The following is a 23,370-nucleotide window of genomic DNA, read 5'->3' as shown; positions in this document are numbered from 1 at the left end:
AACTCAATCAGGTTAGTTAAACACAATTTGCCTTTAACGAATCCTTGCTGGCTTTCCTTTATTAATCCACTCTTGTCCAAATGACTATTAATTTTGTCCCGGATTATTGTTTCTAAAAGCTTCCCCACCGCTGAGGTTAAGCTGACTGACCTGTAGTTGCCAGGTTTATCCTTACACCCTTTTTTGAACAAGGGTGTAACATTTGCAATTCTCCAGTCCTCTGGCACCACCCCCCCCTCCCCCGTATCTAAGGAGAATTGGAAGATTATGGCCAGCAGCTCCGCAATTTCCACCTTTACTTCCTTCAGCAACCTAGGATGCATCCCATCTGGACTTGGTGACTTATCTACTTTAAGTACAGCAGTCTTTCTAGTACCTTCTTGTTTTCAATTTTCACCCTATCCAGTATCTCAACTACCTCCCTTTTTACTGTGACTTTGGCAGCATCTTCTCTCCTCCTTTAAGGCGCTCCTTAAAACCTACCTCCATGACCAAGCTTTTAGTCATCTGTCCTAATACCTCCTTATGTGGCTCGGTGTGAAATTTTGTTTGATAACGCTCCTGTGAAGCGCATTGGGACGTTTCACTACATTAAAGGTGCTATATACTTACAAGTTGTTGTTGTACATACAGATTTTTATAAAAAGCTAAAAAGAAATGGGGAAAGCTGTTGGATGACATAGAATGGTCATCTCAGTCAGGCAGTAAAAATGCATTAAAAAAACAAAGATGGGATGAGAATAACAAAGTAAAGCAGTGAAAGATGAGCACAAAGAAAAACTCTAAAATGGAAATGAGCTAAGTTGAAGGAGGATAGGAGAAATCGGCAAGAAAACAGGAGCTGCTGTGTGACGATAATTGTATTCTGTTTGATTGGAAGAATGTGGGAGGTCAAAGTTGGAAAGCTCAGTGGGAAAACCACGGGTTTTATCACCTTCTCCGAATAGTGACACTGTTTTTGTAGTCATTTAACACCGCAATCTGACCGTGTTCCTGCTCCAGTAGCTACCTTCCAGAGTTCTGTAACCCATAAATTCTACTCTGCTAAATCATATTCTGGACAGTTTATTTAAGGGATGATTCCCCAATTGGATGTGCCAATAGCACAGATGAGCTAGAGAAAGAATTGGAAGTCTGTTTTGAATATGATGTTCATGGTATGACATTTTTCCACTAGGTCCACTTTTCAGCACGGAGGACGATTGAATATTTCATGTGATGGCCTCATTTAAGGCCTCCAAAATTATTTATTCGTATAAAGTATCTGCTGTCATCATTTCCTGATTTTCTTTTTGTCTTGAAATGTGCTGAAGACGTTGAGCACTCATTCTAAAATGTCTGCCCTGCCCATTTAAAATGGGTGCTGGAGAGAAGCATAGGTCTGCTGTTTTGGTGAGTGAGTGCATTAATGCCTAAGATGGAGTGCCCACTCCCATCTGTGCCCAATCTCCCATGCATACAGACTAAGATGGGGCTACCTAGACTTGTTAGATGAGATCTGCCTTCACCGTTGCCACTTCATAGCGACAGTCAATGAAATTATACCGTCACCTTGAGCGCGACCTACAAATAAGTCCTATAACAAGTACGACTCAGTTGGCAGCTGTCAAGGTAAACTTCTGGGTCCTTTCAAGCAACAGCAAATATCTGAAACAGCAGTTTATTAATACTACACTAGGCAGCTTGCCGATCGGTGGGGAGGGAGGCCGAGATCTGGCTGCTCCACAGTGGAGCTGAGCTGGAAATAAGCCTTTAAGTGGGAGGGAGGCAGTCCTGGAGAGCCCACTGAGCACCCAGCAGTGGGTGGGAAGATTTTGTAGGGGTAGGAGGAGCATTCATGTTTTTTGTGTTGGGGGTCATAGAAACTGTGTGGAACCCCAATTTTAAATATTTTAGTAAGGCTTCCTGTTTGTTTCGAATCGGGCGGCCAGTGCGCATTAAGTTTTTAAAAAATTTTCATCTGCCTACTGCTCTATTTTTAGTTGTGAACTGGACAGTAGGAAGTTAATGCTACTGCAGTGCAGGTATGCCTATACTTTAGTGAATGAATGAGTAAGTTGGAGGAGAAAGAATAATGAATAAAAGAAGGCACTAGCTCTGAACTTGAGGGATTCCTCTGACCTCCAACCCCAGAACTGGAGGGCAGTCACACATAGCGAGCTATTGGGCAATAGTTGGAAGGCCAACTATTGCCCAACTTTCACTCCAGTCCACTGTTGATCTCACCTGTTACGTGCAGCCTTTTCCTGTAAGCAGATACAAAATGTGCGTCTGCTGGAATTTGGAAGAGCAGAGAGAACCAAATGCCCAGCCAATGTGCCACCTTTAATGAATATACAACAGGTAATTACCTTCTGTTTGGCAGCATGCCTGGTCTTTCTAGCATGCAGATTTATATGCAAGATTAGAAGCCTTTTTTTCTGTGCCAGAAACAAAGTCTGTCGTGCTCCAAGAGGGGCATGCATGTGCATGTGTCAAAGAGCTGAAACGTTGCTTGACTGCTTTGCATGCTGCCGTGGTGAAACTTGATTGAAAGTAAACTTGGTGACTTTCATTCAAAAATGGACAAACTCTTAGCATAGCAATCTTTGCAAGTCCAGAAAACTTCCTTTTCATTTGCTCCCACAATCCATGGAAGTGTTCTCAAAGCTCTCAGATCCTGTGACAAGACTGGCCATCTGAGACTGCCGAAATCATCGCTGCCAACTGCATTCTGCACTTGACTAACTCAACAAGCAGCCCTGGTAACTCCACGCTCAACAGCGAGTGCTGATCCCCCTGGCGCTGGCAGCATAGCCATGCTGCCCGTGAACCGCAGCTTCCAATCAATTAGGAACCTCATCCATTAACAGTCTCCACTGTACCACTTGTCTGCCCCCTTCCACCCTGAACACACCCGTACTAAGTGTAAATAACAAGATCTCTTCCACGCACCTGCTGACTAATGGACACAGACAAACACAGCAAGCTCAATTTTGACCTCTGTACAATATTCCAAACAAGAAAACTCCTTAAAATAAAACCAACATCTCTGAGCATTATCCTCTAGTACATCTTTTTAACTCTTATTTGGGAGAAATTGGCATCTGTGCACTTGCTGTGGAATACTCAAACGCGCACAGTGTCCTTATACTGTTACTTCAACACTGGAATTGTAGATTACTCTGACTACTGAAGCCAGGAGGTGTGAGGCCATCTCTTGTAGGTAGTCTCACATTGATAGGGTTTCACACCAGTGGACTGATTTTCCAAATGCATACTACTGGCGGAGAGCCACTAAAATGAATGAACAGAGGATCGCAGGCAGCAAGCCCTTGATTTTCTGATAGGCCCAGCAGGCAGGATATGCTCCCTGCCAGTAGTAAACATTTGTAAAATCAGCCCTTCGATGTAGCAGCTACTTCCAGCTCCATGCAAAACCATCTTGAAAAGTGCACAGGGGATCTGTTGGCAGAGGAGTGATGCTCTGCAGTTTCCTAATGTTAAAAATTAACCAGCCAGAGAGCAGAGCACTGGACATTTTTGATACCATGCATACTGTGGCTGGCTTTAATTCTCCTGAGGAAAGATTGTAGAGAGAGGATTTCAGAGAACTTATAGATGCCCATGGTTCTTTGCCCTCACGCTTCATTAGGTTGTTGGGTGGACATGCCCTCCTGCAATGGGATGCACGGAGAAGCAGTGCGTTGGCGTTGATTGGCGCTTATGCTGGTGGCGGTTCAGTGCCACCACAAAATTGTTTTTCAATGAGGGGTCAGCTTGTGCACCATCTGGTAGCACTGTAGTTAATGTGTCTCTTCACCTGGTGGGTGACTGGAGATTGTTTTTTAACATGGCGATATGTAACCTTTGTAAATACTGCACTTGAAACATAACAAAACGTCAGTGAAACTAGATAAGTTATATGTCTCACCTCTGTGCTTGTTGACCATCACTGGTTTCCCGTACTCCAATGCATTAACTCCAAATACTCCATTTCCTTGCGTCTAGACTTTTATTCATTCCCCCTCCTTTCTCCCCACTATTGGCAGCAAAGCCTTCATCCACCTTTGTCCTGCTCCCTAGATCTCTCCATCTCTCTCCACTTTTAAATACCTTCTCAAAACTCACCAATCAATATTTCTATCAGCTCTCCTAATTTCTCTCTTCCTGGTTTGGTGTCCAGTTTTTGCATTTCCTACACCCATCTTGGCACATTCCTTATGTTAAAAGTGTCAGCCTTGGCTCAGTGGTAGCACTCTTGCCTCTGAGTCAGAAGATTTTGCTTGTTCAGGCCCCATTTCAGAGACTGGAGCACATAATCTAGGCTGATACTTGACTGCAGTACTGAAGGAGTGCTGCATTGTTGGAGATGCTGCCTTTTAGAATGAAATGTTAGAGCGAGGCCCATCTGTCCTCTCAAGTAAAGCCAATGGAAAGGAAAATTGGGGTGTATAACGGGTGGGGCGTATAAACGGGTGGCCGATCCGCAACTGCCCATTTTCTGCCACTGCCAAAAATGAAAATCTACTGTCTCGTTAAATAGGCAGTGCAAAGCAGGGTACTGAGGATCGCAGCACTACTGCCTTAATGTTTATCTGCCTTTGACGTTGAAGCAAGCTCATCTGAAGATCAAATGGATTTCTCTCAATAGTAAGGCAGTTAAGATGTTTAACCATTTCTATTAATAGAAATGGGTACGAACAGCAGTCTCTTGACCTTCTGGTGCCTTGATTGTTTTTGCCAGCTGACCATAATAGAAGCTATTCTTAATGTTGTTTAGTGTCTCCGAATAAAATACCCTTGTTTCCTTCCGGACATTACTAATTCAATTATTCCCTTAAAATAAAATTACTGTATCCTGGATGACTTGCAACCTGCCTGCTCTCACATAAACAACTGGCCTCAGAGAAACTGAATGTTATCTGGACAGTTTCATGTATTGGCTACTCCCGGGTCACAAAAGAATTCCTTTAAAGATACAGCTAACCAAAGCCAATTTTTCATTTGGAATTCTCTGCCCATCTAAAATCATATAAAAAAAGATATTGGGGCTGATTTGCATCTTGCTACTGCCACGTTTTTCGGTGGGAATAGTGCTGTAGCGAGACGAAAATTGCAAAATAAAAACTTCCTGCCGACTTCCCACTATTTTTGCTTCCGCTGCAATTTTGGAGGGGGCCTTGAAATGGGCGGGCAGTGCTCCAACAGACATAGGCAGGATCCTCATCAATATGCTCAAATCGGGGTCCTATTATGTCCTTAGGACCCTTTGCAATTTTGACGTATAAATGCATGGCGCCCACGCAATGCAAGCGTCGACAACTCGCACTGAATGGTATGTGACCAATCCTTTAAAGGGATCATTGCAGGCTGCCCAGCCAAGGCCAAAAAAAACAAGTTTGTGATAGATTTTTTGGGAAGCAGGAGGAGCATTAATGTGTATTCCACTGATGTGAGGCCTACACTGGTGAGACTCCACTAGTCCTTATCTTTACTGCACCAGGACGTCATGATTCAGACGTCCACAGTCAGGTAAAGCTCACTAATGAAAATCTTCAGATGGAAACATGACTGATTCTGTGCTGATAGTAACCCTGTTAAGGGCATCTTCATTGAGGAATCCTCTTAATGCTACTTTGTGTGATATCTGTAAATAAATTTATAAAATGTACATTTGTGGCAGTCTGACTTCCACAGTGTTATTATTTTGTTTTGTTTTTTATACAAGCTACTTTTATGCTTAAAGGCTCATATTTCAACTTTGATTAGTAGAGTAATTTTAACACTTAAAATGTATTTGTGGATATGCATATGTGTTTTAAGGTTATTGGTTATATAGCGAATATAGCTTCATTTGACTTTCACACAATTTCTAATCCAAATATATTACCACTTGTCATAACACTTCTCTCTGTTTGGAATAAGTCTTTGTCTTGTGTCTCTTTTTCTTGAGTATGATTGCTTTTTCTTCCCATTTAATTTATAGACTGTGCATTAGCCCCCAATGCTACAGTGCAATCTGAAATGTTTTTGAAGAGCTTCCAGAATCATTTGTCCCATGTGCACGTCTTTATCTTGTGATTCTCCCTTCACCTAAATATTAATGTAGCATGTGTTTTGGATTGTATATTTCACTAATAAATATACACTACTTGTCATAAGCTTATATTTCCACAACTATGCTTTACGAAAATATGCTCTTTGCATTATGCAATAGTACCTGCATAGTTTATATTATAAGATTGTAAAATTCAACAATGCGGACCAGATTTATTGCTTTGCCACTGTAAAAATGTACAGTTATTTCCGTGTTGTAATTTCTATGTAATTCTGCTTTGCAGGCAATAATAATTTTTACATATATTCTGACTTGGTCTAAATTCCATACATGATACCCAATAGCACTGATTTTTGATGAGATTGAATCCAATCCCCTATAATTAGCTAAATTGGTAGATTTTGTGACCGTAAGAAATACTTTTTCATCCAATTTAACGTGGGTTGACTCTCAGCCAAAACCTAATTCTTTGCCCAATTTCCAATTTCATGCTTGGTAGAAACAGATTTTTAAAAAAATCTGAGTCTGATATCGGCTGATGCCTTTCTCCACTGTGCTCTCCTGCAAGCACAAAGTTAATTCTGGGCTATTACATCAGTATTCTGCTGGCTCATAATGTACCCAGCACAAGACAAGACCAGATGAAACTACTCCTTAGTGGTGGAGTCCTTTCTGCTGACACGATAGTGTGGGGATGGCACCGGGACTATTATTCACATTTCATGTCAGATTTTGGCTGATCCGGGCAGAGTTCTGACTGTAAAGGTATTCTCTGTTTATATTAGATCTGTGAGGTTCGTTGTTAGTGCTAGATAATGATACACTCTTCTGGCACAGTCGGTCTGCCAGTGTCCAACAATGCACAATGACTTCCCAACAAAGCCATATATTTTTCACAAGATCATTACCTCATCTGACACCTTATAACTGTGGCATAGTGAAATGGCTTTCCAATAGTTTTGAGATGCACTTAGTTTCCATTAATGAAGCAGGTGTCTACTATTATCAGTAAGTTTGTGTCATTGTAAAGACAAGAAAGATTTGTAATTTACATAGCCCCTTATCATATCTCAAACGTCTCAAACACTTCACACAAATTACTCTGAAACGCAGTCACTGTTATGTTGGCAAATGTACTTTATTTCAAGTAGTTTACTTTGTTGTATTTATACCCTAGACCAATAAGACCTAATGACATTTTACCTCCTGAAAAAGGCCGAGAGGTAGCCAAAGAACTTGGGATCCCGTATTACGAAACAAGCGTGTTTGATCAGTTTGGCATCAAGGATGTATTTGATAATGCCGTCAGAGGTGCACTGATTTCTAGGCGACACCTTCAGTTCTGGAAATCTCATTTAAAGAAGGTACAGAAGCCTTTACTCCAGGCACCATTCCTACCACCTAAGCCACCGCCTCCAGTAATGAAAGTTCCTGATAGTCCTGTGAGTGCTTTTAGACCTAGTCATCTGCTCGACAATCCACTGTGTACTGATGTTATGTTTGTACTTCAGAACCAGGTTAAAATCTATGCTCACAAGGTATACCTGGCTACCTCATCCTCAAAATTTTATGACCTGTTTTTGTTGGATCTAACTGCTGAATCTCAGACAGGTGGTGGGAAAAGTGAGAAACAGAAGAAACCGGGTCGAGACCATTTGATGAGAACTTTGAGCCTCGACACAGATGATGACAGCAGTGAAATCAGCATCAGTTCAATACACTGCACTCTAAGAACATCCAAGAGTAATAGCATTTTGAAAATGACTATGCACGAGGATGAATCTTCAATAGTGAATGGAGCACGAGCAGGAAGACCGCTGTCTTCATGGAGCAAGGCCTTTAATCGTATTCACGAAGAAGTCCTGGAGAACCCTGTAACAAAGAGGACGGGTCTCATGACAGTAGTTAGGATGGACCATTCAATCCAGCCAGGGCCTTTTGAAGCTGTATTACGATTTCTCTACACAGGAGAACTGGACGAAAATGAGAAAGATCTGATGAGAATTGCACAAATAGCAGAGATTTTGGAAGTTTTTGACTTGCGTATGATGGTTGAAAATATTCAAAATAAGGAAGCCTTTATGAATCAAGAGATCACAAAAGCATTTCATGTCAGGAAAGCAAACCGAATAAAGGAATGTTTAGCGAAGGGAACATTTTCTGGTAAGTTTTTCAACTTCTAATTTCATTGCATATTTTCTTGTAACAATCCTTTTTTAATTCGTACAGTCTACCCCTAATCCAAAATCAGTTAATTCAAATCAGTTTTTTTCAGTGCATGTAACAACTTTGAGCATGACTACATTAACTGTATTAATAATAAATAACTTAATCTCAGACATACAGGCATCAAGAAACTGTACAATTTGATTTGAAAGAGAATCAGTTTGGGAAGAATCTAACGTAATTTATAATTTTACCAGCTGCATTTGCATTTAGGTATCCCAATTCTTACCCTTCTGAGTAAACAGAGGCACTGTGTAGTGAGGTACGACAAGATGCCGTGACTGGCATTGGAAAGGTTAAAGAGCGCCAATACCAACTTCATTGTTTTGCTCTTAGCCAGTAACAGAGTGTGTGAAGCTTTAATTTTTTTCTTTTTGTATATCTCACAAGATTTTTGTTCTTGCTGTTCCTTGGCATGTTTTCCATCTGATTCCCCTAAAGAATTGTGCTCTCTGACAGTGCATTCACATTCCAAGCTTGGCATTGCAGCACAGTAGTTTCGAATTGACTCCAAAGTGAAGTGGAGTGAGACTCCCTCCTGCAGTCTCACTCTGCTTCGTTCTGATGTCAGATCAGGTCTTGACTCCTGATTCGGCTGCATTGATATCTTAACAGCAGCATCAATGCAGAGCAAAACTGCTTGGCATCAACACTGCAGCTATGGTGTAAATACTCCCAGAGGTTTGTAACAATTAGTTTGACATATTTGTTTCCTGTGGACAGTCTCTTCCTTTGATAAGAGGATTTGAGCAGTTTATGACTATTTGGATCCAACAAGGCATTAGCGGGGACTGAACATACCAGATGAAACCATGCCAACACTGTTGACCTTTCATAAAATAAACTGTTCAGTTATCAGAACACCTGTATATATGTAAAATGACATTTCTCACGTATTAAGCATAGTATCAGATAACAGTCACAATAATAGATGGAATGTTGAGAGGGTAATTTATTTAAATAATTTTATTCTTGGTGCCATGTTGTCTGAGGACCAACAATCTGAAGTATTTATAGCATGTAACAGATGCAGAATTCAATTATCTCCTGTCACCACTGCTTAGAAGAAAGTAATTAGTATGTGGTTACAGTGCTGTTTTACATTTGGATTTTTACAGTTACGATATTACCAACATTTTTTTCTACTTTTCAATGGCAGATGTAATGCTTCAGTTAGAAGATGGGAGTATTAATGGCCATAAGTCTTTGTTGATTTCTAGCTGTGAGTGGATGGCAGCTATGTTTGGAGGGTCTTTCCTGGAGAGTTCAAATAAAGAGGTTGGTGCAATAAGCTTCATATTCTTAGAGAAATTAGATTGTTATGAATGATATTGTAAGTTATTGCAAATGTAATGTCTATGACTCGTCTGATGGATCACCTGATTAACACAGTGAGCACCTGAGCCATATAGATCAAGAAGGTCGAGGTCTTCTCTGAAATAGCTGATCTCCTCTGGGGCAGTGGTGGGCGTGTGTACAATTATCCTTTACGCCTCTATGGTGGGGAGGACCAGGAATCCCTTTCCTGACCGATACACGATGGCCCCTTCTGTAAGTGTAAGTGTGTAGACGTCGGGTGAAGATGGGGCCTGGCTTGGCTGTGGTGCACTTGCAGCTAAGTATCTTCCCGACACACAGGGCTGGATTTTCCCTCTTTTTTTCCCTGTTTTCGGGTGGTGTTGGGGTGCTGAAAACAGTCAAATGGGGCAGAATGATCTTACTGCTGCAATACTGCCCCAAACAATTGGCACCAAAATTCTCCTCATTAAAACCCAGTAGTCTAGAGTACCATCCGCTCTGAGCCTCCCCCACCCCCACATGTAAATGGGGGTAGCTGGACATGGCCTCAATCTGCATGCAGTTTTCCCTAATTAACCGCCCTTACCCCGATCTCTGAGGACACCGCCACTGTACGAGCAGCGGAACGGGTATCACGTGGAAGAGGCCATTTTGGATTTCCTGACCGGAGCTTCCAGAAACTGCCTGCACAGTGATTTTTGGTTGATTCTTGCTCAAGAACTCCTGAAGACTACTCCTGATTGGTTTTACTGAGTACTTGAGAAAGTAATTTCCTGAGCTGGGGAAATGGATTTCCGGATGAAAATCCCTCTATTCATGTGCTTTGAAGAGGAAGATGAAGAGGATATGGAAGTGGCTAGATTGGAGGCTTCTAGAGTAAGGAATCACAAAAGAGTTTTGTTTCCTACATGTCAATACCCTCAGCACAGGGGTTTCAGACCTAGAAGGTCTTATAGATTTCAGTGCTTCAGAAGGTTTCACTTCCCCCAGAGTTATGTCAGCTGCTGGCTGAATACCTGCAGCTCCCTTCCACCAGGAGAACAACATTGTGTGTAACAGGGAAAGTAACCACTGCCGTGATTGTTTATTTCTGTCACTGAATCCTTCCAGGCAGCCTCAGGTGACTTTTGCCACATTAGTCAGACACCTGTGCACCCTTGTATAAAGGTCACTGCTCTATTCAGGCGGGCATCCCGGTTTATTACCTTGCCCATGGAACCTGTGAAACAGTATAGTGAGAAGTCTACATCAATAGATTGGCAGGGTTCCCACAGGTTCAAGGAGCAATTGACGGAACATGTGTAGCATTGAGAGCCCTGTTCAACAACCACTTGGGTAAGGCTTTCATTCAATAGATGTGCAGGTAGTGTGTGATTTCAGTCATCTTGTCATGCATGTTAATGTCCACTGGAAGCTATCAGGATGCTTCTTTATACACCAATCCATCATATCAGCCCTCATTACTCAGAACTTTGTTTCAGGAAGATTCATTGGTGATCAGTGTTATCCCCTAGTCATGGCTTATGATTCCAGTTAGACATCTGCAGAGGGGAAGAACAAATGCAGTGAGGCCCATGGGACTATATGAATTTCAATAGAGCTGACCATAGGCATCCTGAAGTCTCCTTTCGGATACCTGGATAAATCTGGGGTAGTCCTGCAGTACAGCCCAGCCAGAGTCATGGTAGCTTGCTGCATCCTACATAATATCGCACGGCATAAAGAGTTGCTACTTCCTGAAGCTGAAGGAGATGACCATGATGAAGAAGATTGGAGAGGGCTGTCCATCCCATCAGGAGATGGGGGCACAGGAAGGAGAGGAGGTGGAACAGGCGAGCTCTCTGCCTGCAGCCAGAGAAAGGAAGCAGCAACTTATAATAACTCAGAGCTTTAATTTGAGAAAATGAATAAAATTTCTCCCCTCCTTCCCCTTGCCTCATTCACAACTGCCTCACAAAGACCTGCATTCCCAGAGGTTTCTGCATCTTGTCTCCAAAATACATTCTCATACGTCATCAGCCAAGCCCACCAAACTGCAAATATCCTCTGACGTCTATGTGCTTTACTTTCCAGAACAAAATTCAACAAAAAGGTTCCAAGGCACAACATAACAACAACAACAACTTGCATTTATATAGCACCTTTAATGTAGTAAAACGTCCCACAGCACAGGCTTAGATGCGCTGCAGGTTGGTGTTATTACAAACTGAATACACTCAGTTAAGTCCTGGAAGCTCTGAAAGCATTGTGTTCAGACTGACCCTCTAAACACCTGTTGAAGCAGTGGTAGTTGTCGCTTCAAGAGTCACTGATGTCCTCAGGATCTTTTCCTGTGATTGCCACAGAAGTCTTCTGGACTGTCACTCTCTGGAGTGTTCTGCATGTCATGAGAAACTTTCTGCAAAGTGTTGCAGATACGTGTAGTTCTCCATCATTTCAACCATATGTATGGGAACCATTTCAACTGCCTGCATAAAAGATCTATGCTCCTGAATCATGAATATCAGTTCCTATCTTCCTTTTTCTTACAATTGTTTCCTAAACATTGGTGATTTTTTTTTGTATCAAATGAAACCAAGTTGGTGAATGTAATAAAGTAGGAGTATTAAATGTTTCATGGAGCAGAATAGATTTATTATAGTCTCTTGCCATGACCATCCAAATTTAGATTAAAGTGATTTTAATTCACATTTTGGGAACAGAATTGCATGTATGCACATTTATATTAATATTTAATAACTTTTTTCTTAGCTATGAATAGATTATACAGCATTTGAAAACTAGTTCTGGTCATTTAATAGTACTTTGTCTTTACTTACAGGTCTACTTCCCCACCACAAGCAAGGCTTGCATGCAAGCAGTTCTGGAGTACCTGTACACCAGCCAATTCTCATTCAATTCAAAGCTTGATCCAATTGAGCTGATTGTCCTGGCAAACAGGCTGTGCCTTCCACGTTTTGTGGCTCTGACAGGTCAGTGTTAAAAAAGGGACCTGAGGCCGTGTAGCTCATCAGCCAAAAATAATCCTGACTAGAAAAGCAAATATTTTACCACTAGTTTTCTAAAAGGAAATTAAGTAAGACCCTGTGTTGTTTCTGAAAATATTGCAAAAAATCTCTGAAGATTAAAGAAATGATATTGCTCTGGCTGTGTGACCAATTGTTAATGCATCACAACAGAGGTCTAGGATCAACTTATTCCATCTCAAAATATAACACAAGGGAGTGGTTCTCTGGTGAATGGAGCACCATATTACTGTGTACTATGAAAAACTGTTTGCTTACAAATTTGATGCATGGTGTGGCTTGACAATCCACCAGTGCCAGTATTTTTTTTCTATACAACTCCCAGAATGCAACTTAAAGCAGCTACCCTTCTGCATCTAGTGAACATCGTCACATTTTGGAGCTGAGCAGCAGGTGCATAACGTAACAGGGTTTTGTTTATAATTGACAAAAAGACTGGCCTTTCACTGAGCATGCCAAGACTTGCTGTTTGTAAGCACTATCCCTGCCTCTCATCCAGTGGCGAAAAAGACCTGAGATGTGACAGCAGTAAAGGTCAGGGCAGCCATTATTAGGACTATGACGGTAACTGAGTTTGATTTGTTTTATATGAAAATATCAAAACTTGTAAAGCATAAACTTTTGAACTTTATCTCCGGTAACTGACAGGAAACCAATGTAACTAACTATATACAAGGAGTTGTTCATTTATGCAATGACAGCACGTCACATACACAGAATGGTTTATTTATGTAACCATGTATGAAGGGATCAAAGTTATTTGTTTCCTACCTGCAATGGGTGAGGTATCACTTTTGATTTAGTACTCAATCTATTTTTAATTTTTTTTTTAAATCAATGAGCAATTCCATGGGAGATCCATACACATAAAAGTCTCTCAACTGGCATGTGTTCATCACCTGTACAGTGCGTTAATTGTATCCAGGTGGTTTATATCAATTAGTGTTAATTATATTCAGGTGGTGAGTATCAATTGCGGACTTTCTTGTATCCATTTATAGGAGGGAGCTTATCTATGGCGTGCACAATGTGTAAGGGTGATCTCTGAATAAAGGCTTGGAAGCAACTGAAGACCAGGATCTAGTATTCTATCCTTCACAACCTGGCTATCCGACTTTTTATACAGCGTCCATTATACAACACAATCCCGACTGGTTGAAATTTCCAAGCAACCAATCAAAAACATTCATTTTACAGTATCCCAGCACAGCTCGCACAAATTCCTTTCCAGATCCTTTCAGTGGCCTAGTGCATCCCACCCTCACCCTCACTTGCAACAGTGTAACCTCTAATTCGCCAAGAGCAACGCCACTGCATATTCCCTAATTTAACTCTAAAGCATTGCCCAGTGACACTTTGAGTTGTGCTGCTGAACTTTTCACTAATGCTTTTGTGATTCGCAGGCACTTGGGCCACAGTTTTTGTCCTATAATAGGTAGGAGCAGATTTGCCCCCAAACTGAATTTATACGATACAGTGGCCCATTTTTCTGGGTCATGAGGGCATTGAGAAGCAGTGGGGGTAATTTTGACTTTGGGCAACAGTGTAAAATGGGCGATATCGGATCATCTGCCTTTTATACATCTCTCCCGATTTCCACCAAAGTCAGTGGAAATGAAAATCGGGAGAGATGCCTAGCGCCCATTTTACACTATCATCCAAAGTCAAAATTGCTTCTAGAGAATGTTAATTCCACCCATGTAATAAATATTTTTGTTTTTTTAATTTGAAATGAAAGTTACGAAATTACAACTTTTTCAGCAGACGCGACCGAGTCATGTCCTAGAGAGGAAGTTATTCCAGCCTGTAATCATGTGTCATTCATTTGGAAAGCTCAATGCTTTGGTGGTGGTGCAGATAAGGCCTGGTTCTGTTTGGTCTTACCTCCTCACTATTAGTCTCAGAGCATGTGGGAACATTTCAGAACTAAATTACTTCCTTAATATCATGAGCCAGATGGAGCATTCCAGATTATTTTGATGAAAGGAATTTAGGCACATTGTATTTAATCTTAATCTATGGATAATTTTGTGTTTGTTTTCCATTTCCTTATTACGTAATTGTGCACATTGCTCCTTTACAGAACAATATGCTGTGCAGGAGTTGTTGAAAGCAGTAAAAGAAGGTGTTGATATTGATGGAGAAGTGTTGACGTACCTGGAACTTGCCCAAGTAAGTCATTTCCATAATGATGATATACATTAATGTTTCCAATAAGCTATGGGCTGACAGATGGCATAAAATACCTTATGAATTGGTATGTAAACCAGTATGAAACCATTTATGATGCATGTGTAACTTTAACAATTTTTTCCTGGCCTGTTTCTTAATAATACAATTAGATGGCAAAATGAATAAGGACACTATATGGGATTTATTAGCAATGGGTGTATTACTTTGTGGAATTAAGAGGGTAGTGCTGCACTGTTGGAGGTGCTGTCTTTCGACTTTGAACCGATGCTCTGTCTGCTCTCTCAGGTAGATGTGAAAGATCCCATCACACTATTCGACGAAGAGCAGGGCAGTTCTCCCAGTGTCCTAGTGAATATTTATTTCTCAACCAACATAATGGATCATTATCTCATCGTTGTTTGTGGGACATTGCTGTGCTCAAATTGGCTGCCGCAGTCCTTATATTACAACAGTGAAGACACTTCAAAAAGAACTTAATTGGCTGTAAAGGGCTTTACAATGTCCTGAGGTCATGAAAGGTGCTATATAAATGCAAGTCCTTTCCTTTAATATTTGGGTGTTTCCTTAGTGACAGCGGTCGTGAAATCCTTCAGGGGCTCCGCAGTCTCCTGCCAGGGGAACAGCCACAGAAAGTCAGGGCCACTGTGTTGCAACAATTACATTAGGGGGGCGAAAAGCACCAGAAACGTGCGTGATTTATGTGCCCCAAATTTCCTTTGATTTTTAATTGCAAAATTTGAGTAGGGTTGAGGAATTTGGGGTGGATGCCTGTTCCACCGACTTGATGCAAAATTCCAATTGGTGGGGAAAGGGGCAGGCCCATCTCTCTACCCCGCCCATCCTCTGCCCTTCTGGTCCTGAGGTCATTGGAAGAAGCAGGACTGGCAGGAATCAGCAGAATTCCTGTCCATTCCTCCAATCCTGCAGCCAGTGTACAGTATGCCAGTATAATGCAGGCTTACTTACCATGCATGAGGTGTAAGTGGGGCTCTCTGTCATTTTCCAATGGCAAACAGTCTCAGAGCGATCGATTGGCATGAACAAAGTTACAACAGAACACCTGAGGAGTTTTTAAGGCTTAGAAGAAAGCTATGACCCGCCAGCTTCTGGCAGAGTGGCAAGGTGCCTCCCGATTATTCAGCCCCCATACCCTCCATGAGGTAGATGCCCAAGAAGCACAATGAATGGCGTGGGCACATGCCCCCTTTATGTTAATGTTCCCATCCTTGGGATTTTGTGGGCAATGCCAATGCTGGAGCCGCTGGTGGGTGGAAGCTCTGCCCTGCCCTGCCATGCCACACTTCAGATGGTGCGGCACCTGGACAGGAATTTTCAGGGCTACAATCTTTAACAGCAGTAAGAATAAGCGGAAGAGCAATAGCAGTTTTCCACAAGTGAAAGAATCCGCATTGCACATTGGCAGTGGTACATTGTCCTGTTTATTGTGCAGCTGTGTTTCGAAATGTGTTGTAGAACAGGTTCTGCAACAAGTGGTAACTGTAGAAAGACACCATTCATGTTTACTCTGCAGCTATTATGTTCCTTGGCAATTAAAGTATTGCCTATACCTTATAGTAAGTGGTATTTTTTCCGTCAAGTGAATGCTGAGTTTATTTTAGAATAACACATTGACCCATCAGTGTTCTGACACTATATTCGTGCAGAATTACTTAAAAGACTGTCAAAAAAAAATATTTGGCAAGATTTTGCTCAAAATACAATTGCTCTGTGTTCCCTTGGTTTCGTAGAGAATAGCATTGCCATCTTTTTTAAACACTTACATTTTCAGTCATTCTCAAAGGTCAATAGAAGTGACCGCCAGCAGTATCCTCACATGTACATCTTTAGTCAACAATAGTTCTATAGTTTTAGTATGCAAGATTATAGAAGTAAGATTCAGTGCTTGTTTTGCTACACTGCACATGTTGTTAAGTAATTAGACATGTTTCCTGCACACGATCTAATTTTTTTAATTATGTGGATGATCTGGGAGTTGTGGCTTTAACCCCCCCACCCCCCACCCAATGATGACGTCAGTTGAGTGGACTAGAACTTTTTCTTATTGGCCTCTCAGCTCTTACAGCTGCTGCAGATGTTGCGATTCAAAATAGTCTTGTCCATCAGTGAGACTGCTGCATTGTTCATTCGAAGCTGAATGAAACAACTGGTGAAGTAAAATATAAATTAGTTTAAATGTAAAGATTTAAGATTGGCCCTGAGTGGTAACAGAGACTTTCTCTGGCAAACAGTTAAATAAGTTGTCACGGAGTTAGTTTAAATTTCTGATTGGCTTGTTAACATTTTTTTGAAATACTTTACAGATTGTGGCCTTACTGGTGCTGTCACCACTTTAGTTCCACATATTCAGCAACTGAGGGATGGCCATCATTCATGGGAAAGCTCCTGTAATTCATTTGTGACCATTACAGGCCTTTCATGTTTCTGATATAAGCATAGTGAAGCACTATTCTATAGGTATCCTATATAATACACACATTATAGCAGATCTAAAAAAACTCTTTTTCTCCACTTGTAGTTTCATAATGCACATCAACTGTCAGCTTGGTGTTTGCATCACATCTGTACAAGCTACAACAGTGTTTGCTGCAAGTTCAGGAAAGAGATAAAGGCAAAATCTCCTGGTAAGAAACTAAATATTTACTCTGGTTTACTCATATAACATTATTAAACCTCAGAGACATGGTAATGCAGTGGATTAGCATTCCCTCTTCCATCTCTGGGGCCTGTATTTGAATCCAGCCCAGACTGATGAAATTTTAAAAATCTTCTCTTTCTGCTGGTCATAAGAAGCTTGCATGTAGACAGTATAAACCCTAAATGTCAAAAGTCTACAGCACAAAATTATCACTGAGTGCCAAGACAATGACTGACGTGGGATTGCTATGGCAGGGACACTATTCTAAGCTTGTTGCAGCATTTTTGAGGTTGAGTTAGCACAATGTTGGATCTTAGTCGAGAGGAACTTTACTCAGCATCTGGTATGTGCTATACCTTACCTAGGGATGTTCAATGTTGCTATGGGGTGCCTGAAATTGGAAAGTATTCCACGTCTCAGTATCTTGATTTATATGAAACATTCACAAAAAAATAGTGATTTAAAAAAAAACGCAAAATTAAAAGGCGGGCATTAGAGTTTCAAGAATTAATTAAACCTGTCACCACACTAACAGCACATTGGTCATTGAGTGGCAGGATACCTCAGAATATCCCTCAGCTATTCACACCATCACCCCATCAGACTCATCTCCTCCATGAGACCCATTGCCTGTCCCTTAGGAGCCAGCTCCCGACCACACGTGTAAAATAATATATATTCAGGAAAAAGTATTAAAGTAATTTGGATGGCAACACTATTGGTACTAGGGTTCTGATGAGAGCAGAGAAAGACTTTAGCACGTGGTAATTAAGTTATTCTGGGCTTCTCGCTCGCACTTTGTAGCATTGGGCTCAAGAGCAACTCTGGTAGAGGGTTCAAAGTCTGTCTGCTCCTTGCTGCCTCACCTAAGTCATGGTTCACAGAATACGAGGAGGGAAGAAGTTCTGTTAAATAGGGTGACAATATCTTCAGTATATTTGAAGTAATGCACGCCCAGACTAAAAGCAAATGGCTGATAAATGTTTGAGTTCCTGCACAAAGCCACAACTTCCCTGTAAAATCTAGTGGACAAGTACTACCTTAAATGTAACATTTGTTTTAATGACCTTCGAACCTGGCATTACAATAGCATGAGTGACCTTTTACTGTTCACATGCTTTTACAGTTAAACAGTAAGTAGAAGTGATACTTTTAGAAAAGCTGGCAGCTGTACCTTTCTATACTGGGCTCATGTTTATTTGACTGAAATTTTAATTACCTGGAAGCTGAAGTTGCCTGAGGCACCTGCAAAGGATCATTTTATGCATTTTTGAATGGTTACCCTGGAGATGATCTCTCTTTTGTTGGTCGATGTGTCTTATATCAACAATCCAATGTACACTATAGACTTGTCATTGTTTAACTGGATTTAATTGTTTTCTGTAAATTCAACTGCAGCAGTCAACTGCCTCATTCACAAGTGGACCAACAGGAGATATGGTCTAATCTTCTTCTTTCAAAATTGGTTCATTTGAATTATTTGCTACTTTGGATTGAAATCATGCAAAAAAAAAAAGCCTCCTGTGCTGATTCATTAAAATTACTTAATTTGTACTTCTGGATAATTTTTTTTGAGCAAGAAATGACTGAATTAACAGTAGACTGTAATTTGTAGTGCTGAAACAACCTATCTGTCTTCAGTTTTCATCAAAATTTATTGCTAAGTAGGCTTTTTAAAGAAGTGTTATTCAACCTAGATTATTTAGACTGACAGCAATGCTCTGGCTTCCAGTAATTTTTGTGTGCAAAAGCTGTAAAGATTTACACTATTTAAAGTTGTACTTGTAGTTTGCTTTCTCATCAGCTTGTCTTTTAAAAACTTGTGTTTTTTTTAATCTTTTAAATTGATTGGTATATTCTAGAACATGAGGAAATCTTAAATGTGGAGAGCGACTGTTCAGAGTTGTAACTCTACCGTTTTAATTACTAGAAAACCAAGAGTATTTTGAAAAGCACCGTTGGCCACCTGTGTGGTACCTTAAAGAAGAGGACCATTACCAGCGAGTGAAAAAGGAACGCGAGAAGGATGAGGTTGCTCTTCACAAGCATCACTCGAAACGCAGGTGGTGTTTCTGGCACCATTCTGCTGTTGTCTAAAACCTCCGTGAACAGTAAACAGCCAGAACATCCTGTGCATTATTAGGTAGATTAAAAACCCACAAACGTATTTGTCTTAACTCTGTTTACTGTAAAAATGGCTGACTGTCTTGGGATAATCTGCCGTGTGTATTTAAACAATCATTGTTGCATTTGAAGCACAACCCTCTTGTCCAAAAAAAAATGCTTGCTGTAACAAACTGGTCCCCCGTGTGGTGCCTATAGATTGGTTTAAAATACTGTTAATATAGATTAACTGTCAACAGTGGCATTTCTTTTGTTGTGGAAAGAATTGCCCCTGTTACATTTTAATTGAAAATAAAATATTTAATTATTTTTGTACCAGTGTTGGCTATATACCTTTGTTGTAACCAAAGTAAAGTCAAAGAAGTAATTTAGTTTTTAGGAAACTTATATAATTAGAAGGGCTTAGTAACTAATCCATGAAAGAGGTAACTTACTTCTATATGGACCTAAACATACACAAGTAACTAGGAGCAGTTTATTGCTCTCTCTATGTATCTTTCTAGTCACACTGCTTGATCTTACTATAGTTAACATTATTACTGCACAGTTACTGTATACCCCAAATGTTAGCTTACAAAAATAAAATTGAAGCTATGTGTTATTTAACAGTAAAGTTTTGAAGTGTTAGAGATTGATTCAATTGGGTTATTTTGGGAAAGCAATGTACTAAAGTTGTGTTCAATCCTATTTTTGCCAAAAGTTTTCTGCATGTAATTATATTTCGGTACATAACGTAACATCAATCTACTGTGACTGTCAGCTGCTGACACCAAGTGGCTGGTTCATTTGGTTGCAGTTTCTTTAGCCTTCGGTCTTTGTGCTCATTACTTTTCATTTTTTGCATCAATAAAATTAAATAAATGTTGTGCCTGTGTCATGGTAGAATTATAAGGGGACATAACACACACTTCTTTCAAAAGTTGTCAGTTTTTTTCCTTACTTTTATGGTAGTTTCCTTACTATATATGTACGATGTATGCCACAATAGTAGCATTTGTTCAGTAGTTTCTCTGACTTGAAAAAATGAACCAGATACATGTGAATTTTCACTAGGGTTTACATGTAAACAGGCTTCAGAAGTAAAGTACTTTACAACTAGTTAGGATAATCTGTTTTAATGTCAAAAATAACTGTGTATCTGCAATCAATTAATTTTGACAGGTTAATTGTAGACCCAACCACTTATTGATATACTTATTGAATTTCAACATGCTTTGATTGTATTGCTCAACAGACACGATGACAGTGGCCAACTAAGCAAACAACATATGTTTATATATTCGTTTTGTTATTTATACAATAGCAGTTGGCATCTGTAGATCGTGATCTGAAATACTGGATGTGTTATATCATACTAAAGTGGGTCAGCCTTGGCTCAGTTGGTTGCACGCTCGCCTCTTGAGGCAGGAGGTCGTGGGTTCAAGTCCTACTACAGGGCTTGACCACAGAATCTGGGTTGACATTTCAGCGTACCACTGAGGAGATGTTGCATTGTTGGAGATGCTGTCCCTGTAATTCGGCAGCAGTTCTCCCAGTCTCCTGCTGTAACTCTAGTACCCCACAAAATGGGACAGCTGGGTCCCTGCCATTTCTGGGAAGGGGTGGGGGTACGATGAGTGACCGGGAGAACCCCTGCAGAATTTCAGGGGTGATCTCTTTAAGGTGAGACATTACATCCACCTGAAGAGGCCTTGATTTAATCATACCACAGTAAAAAGAAAGAACTTGCCTTTCATGACCTGAGGATGTCCCTAGGCGCTTTACAGCCGGTGAAGTACTTTTGAAGTGTAACCACTGTTGTAATGTAGGATACATGGCAGCCAATATACACACATCAAGGCCACACAAAAGCAATAAGATAAGTGACCAGGTATTCTATTTTTGATGGTGTTGATTGAAGGAAAAATGCTGGCCCGGATAACTCTTTGCTCTTCAAATAGTACTATGGCATTATTTTTACATCCATCTGAGAAGACAGAAAGGGCCTCCGGTTAACGACTCATCTGAATGATGGCACCTCCGACAATGCAGCATTCACTCAGTACTGTACTGAAGTGTCAGCCTGGATTATATATTCAAGAGTCTGGAGTTCAAGTGACCTTCTTAGTCAAGAGTGCTACCACTGAGCTATGGCTGACCCCATATCACCTAGGGTACCATTTGAAAAAGAGCAGGGAGTTTTCCTGGTGTTCAGGCCAACATTTAAGAACAAAAACATAAGAAATAGGAGCAGGAGTACGGCTATATGGCTCCTCGAGCCTGCTCCGCCATTCAATAAGATCATGGCTGATCTCCAGCCTCAACTCCACTTTCTCGCCCGATCCCCATATCCCTTGATTCCCTTAGCGTCCAAAAATCTATCTCAGCCTTGAATATACTCAACAACTGAGCAAGCACAGCCCTCTGGGATAGAGAATTCCAAAGATTTACAACCCTCTGAGTGAAGAAATTCCTCCTTGTTCTCAGTCTTAAATGTCCGACCCCTTGTCCGGAGACTATGCCCCCTAGATTTAGACTCTCCAGCCAGAGGATTTCTCCCTGAACCACCACTGCTTCATCTCATTTGTTCATTTGTGGGATGTTGCTGTGCACAAATTAGCCACTACATTTGTCTACAAAACAGTGATTACACTTCAAAAGAAATGCTTAGTTACGGTTTGAGGTGGATTCTTTGTGATTTTAATCACTTCTCTCATGGATAATAAAAAATTGAGTGAATACACAATGTCATTCTTATAACTGTCCTCCCTCAGGCCCTCTATTAAAAAAAAAGCAGACCACAGACTCTCAAGATTTCCAGCAACACCTCTCAAAAACCAAAGCTTCATAGATCTCAGATCTCCCCATAACAACCAGACAACACTACAGAATTCACAGAATAGAAAACAAAAAGCAATGGAAAGCTGTCCCAGATACAGTGGAACTGATACTTACAATCCCAGATTAGATCCTTGGTCTTTGCTGATTTTAGCCAAAATGTTTGGCTTAGAAGAAAAATTAGTTGGGGTTTGGGCTCTGTTGTGATGTACCCACAGTCAAGTAACCTGGTGACACACTCATTGTTCAGCTTATATAAAGAATGTTATTTTGCATTAGGTACCAGAGGGTCCCCGACACCCATAGGACCAACTACCCGGCAAAAAGTCAGCACTTTCAGGAGAGGAGGGGTGAAAAGTGAAGAATGAGGGAGCATTCAAAGTCAGCAACAAATGATATGCAGCAAACTGACAGTATCCTGCTGACTTAAAAAAAACAAAACTACACTTCGGAAAAAATAACAAATATTCACAGGAATCACAAAGCAATGCTTAAATTACAAAATCCTAAAGAGACAGGCACTCTGTGAACATCAGCATGTTAATAGCAAATTCTACACGAGACCGACAGCCAGCAAATAAATTCCCCACAGCATTATTGGTATGAAACGCAAACACAAAACAGGGTCTGCAGAGCCACCATCATCACCGAACACCCGAAGGAAGGGAGCTGTGGACAAGGTTTGTAAGCTTTGGGCCAGATAGCGGTAATTGAGTGGTCGGGAGCTGGCTCCAGAGGGTGTTAAGGGGCAGGCGATAGGTCTCATGGAGGAGATGAGTCTGATGGATGTGTGTGAATAGCTGTGGGGTTTTCTGGGGCTGGGGTAGAAGGAGCCTATGGTGAAGTGGTGGTGGTGGAGGGGGCTTTCATCAACCATGTTAGACCCAGCCCACTGTAAATCTGTAAAAATTATATAATGTAAATACTGTGACTTGTTAATAACATTGAGGCGATAATACAATTTTAACTCAAATAAAAATAACTATATA

At 40.8% G+C, this 23,370-nt stretch overlaps 1 protein-coding gene across 6 annotated transcripts in view; it reads left to right on the top strand.

Moving 5' to 3' along the window:
- Positions 1-20,430, top strand: part of rhobtb1 (Rho related BTB domain containing 1) — a 67,424-nt gene extending 46,994 nt beyond the window's left edge. For 5 of the 6 annotated variants that reach the window (XM_068002599.1, XM_068002598.1, XM_068002600.1 and 2 more), the window contains 6 exons: positions 7,218-8,203; positions 9,426-9,544; positions 12,387-12,537; positions 14,675-14,763; positions 17,321-17,426; positions 19,371-20,430. In XM_068002599.1, coding sequence (XP_067858700.1) covers positions 7,218-8,203; positions 9,426-9,544; positions 12,387-12,537; positions 14,675-14,763; positions 17,321-17,426; positions 19,371-19,537 — 1,618 coding nt within the window. In that variant the 3' untranslated portion in view covers positions 19,538-20,430. Of the gene's footprint in view, positions 1-7,217; positions 8,204-9,425; positions 9,545-12,386; positions 12,538-14,674; positions 14,764-17,320; positions 17,427-19,302 lie in introns of all 6 variants that reach the window. The other variant, XM_068002601.1, reaches the window with a different exon arrangement.
- Positions 20,431-23,370: the final 2,940 nt, after the last annotated feature.

Source organism: Heptranchias perlo, chromosome 21, assembly GCF_035084215.1.
Source record: "Heptranchias perlo isolate sHepPer1 chromosome 21, sHepPer1.hap1, whole genome shotgun sequence".
Classification (NCBI taxonomy): Eukaryota; Metazoa; Chordata; class Chondrichthyes; order Hexanchiformes; family Hexanchidae; genus Heptranchias; species Heptranchias perlo.
Note: the sequence above shows the minus strand (reverse complement) of the source record. Positions and strands in the feature narration are given on the sequence as shown.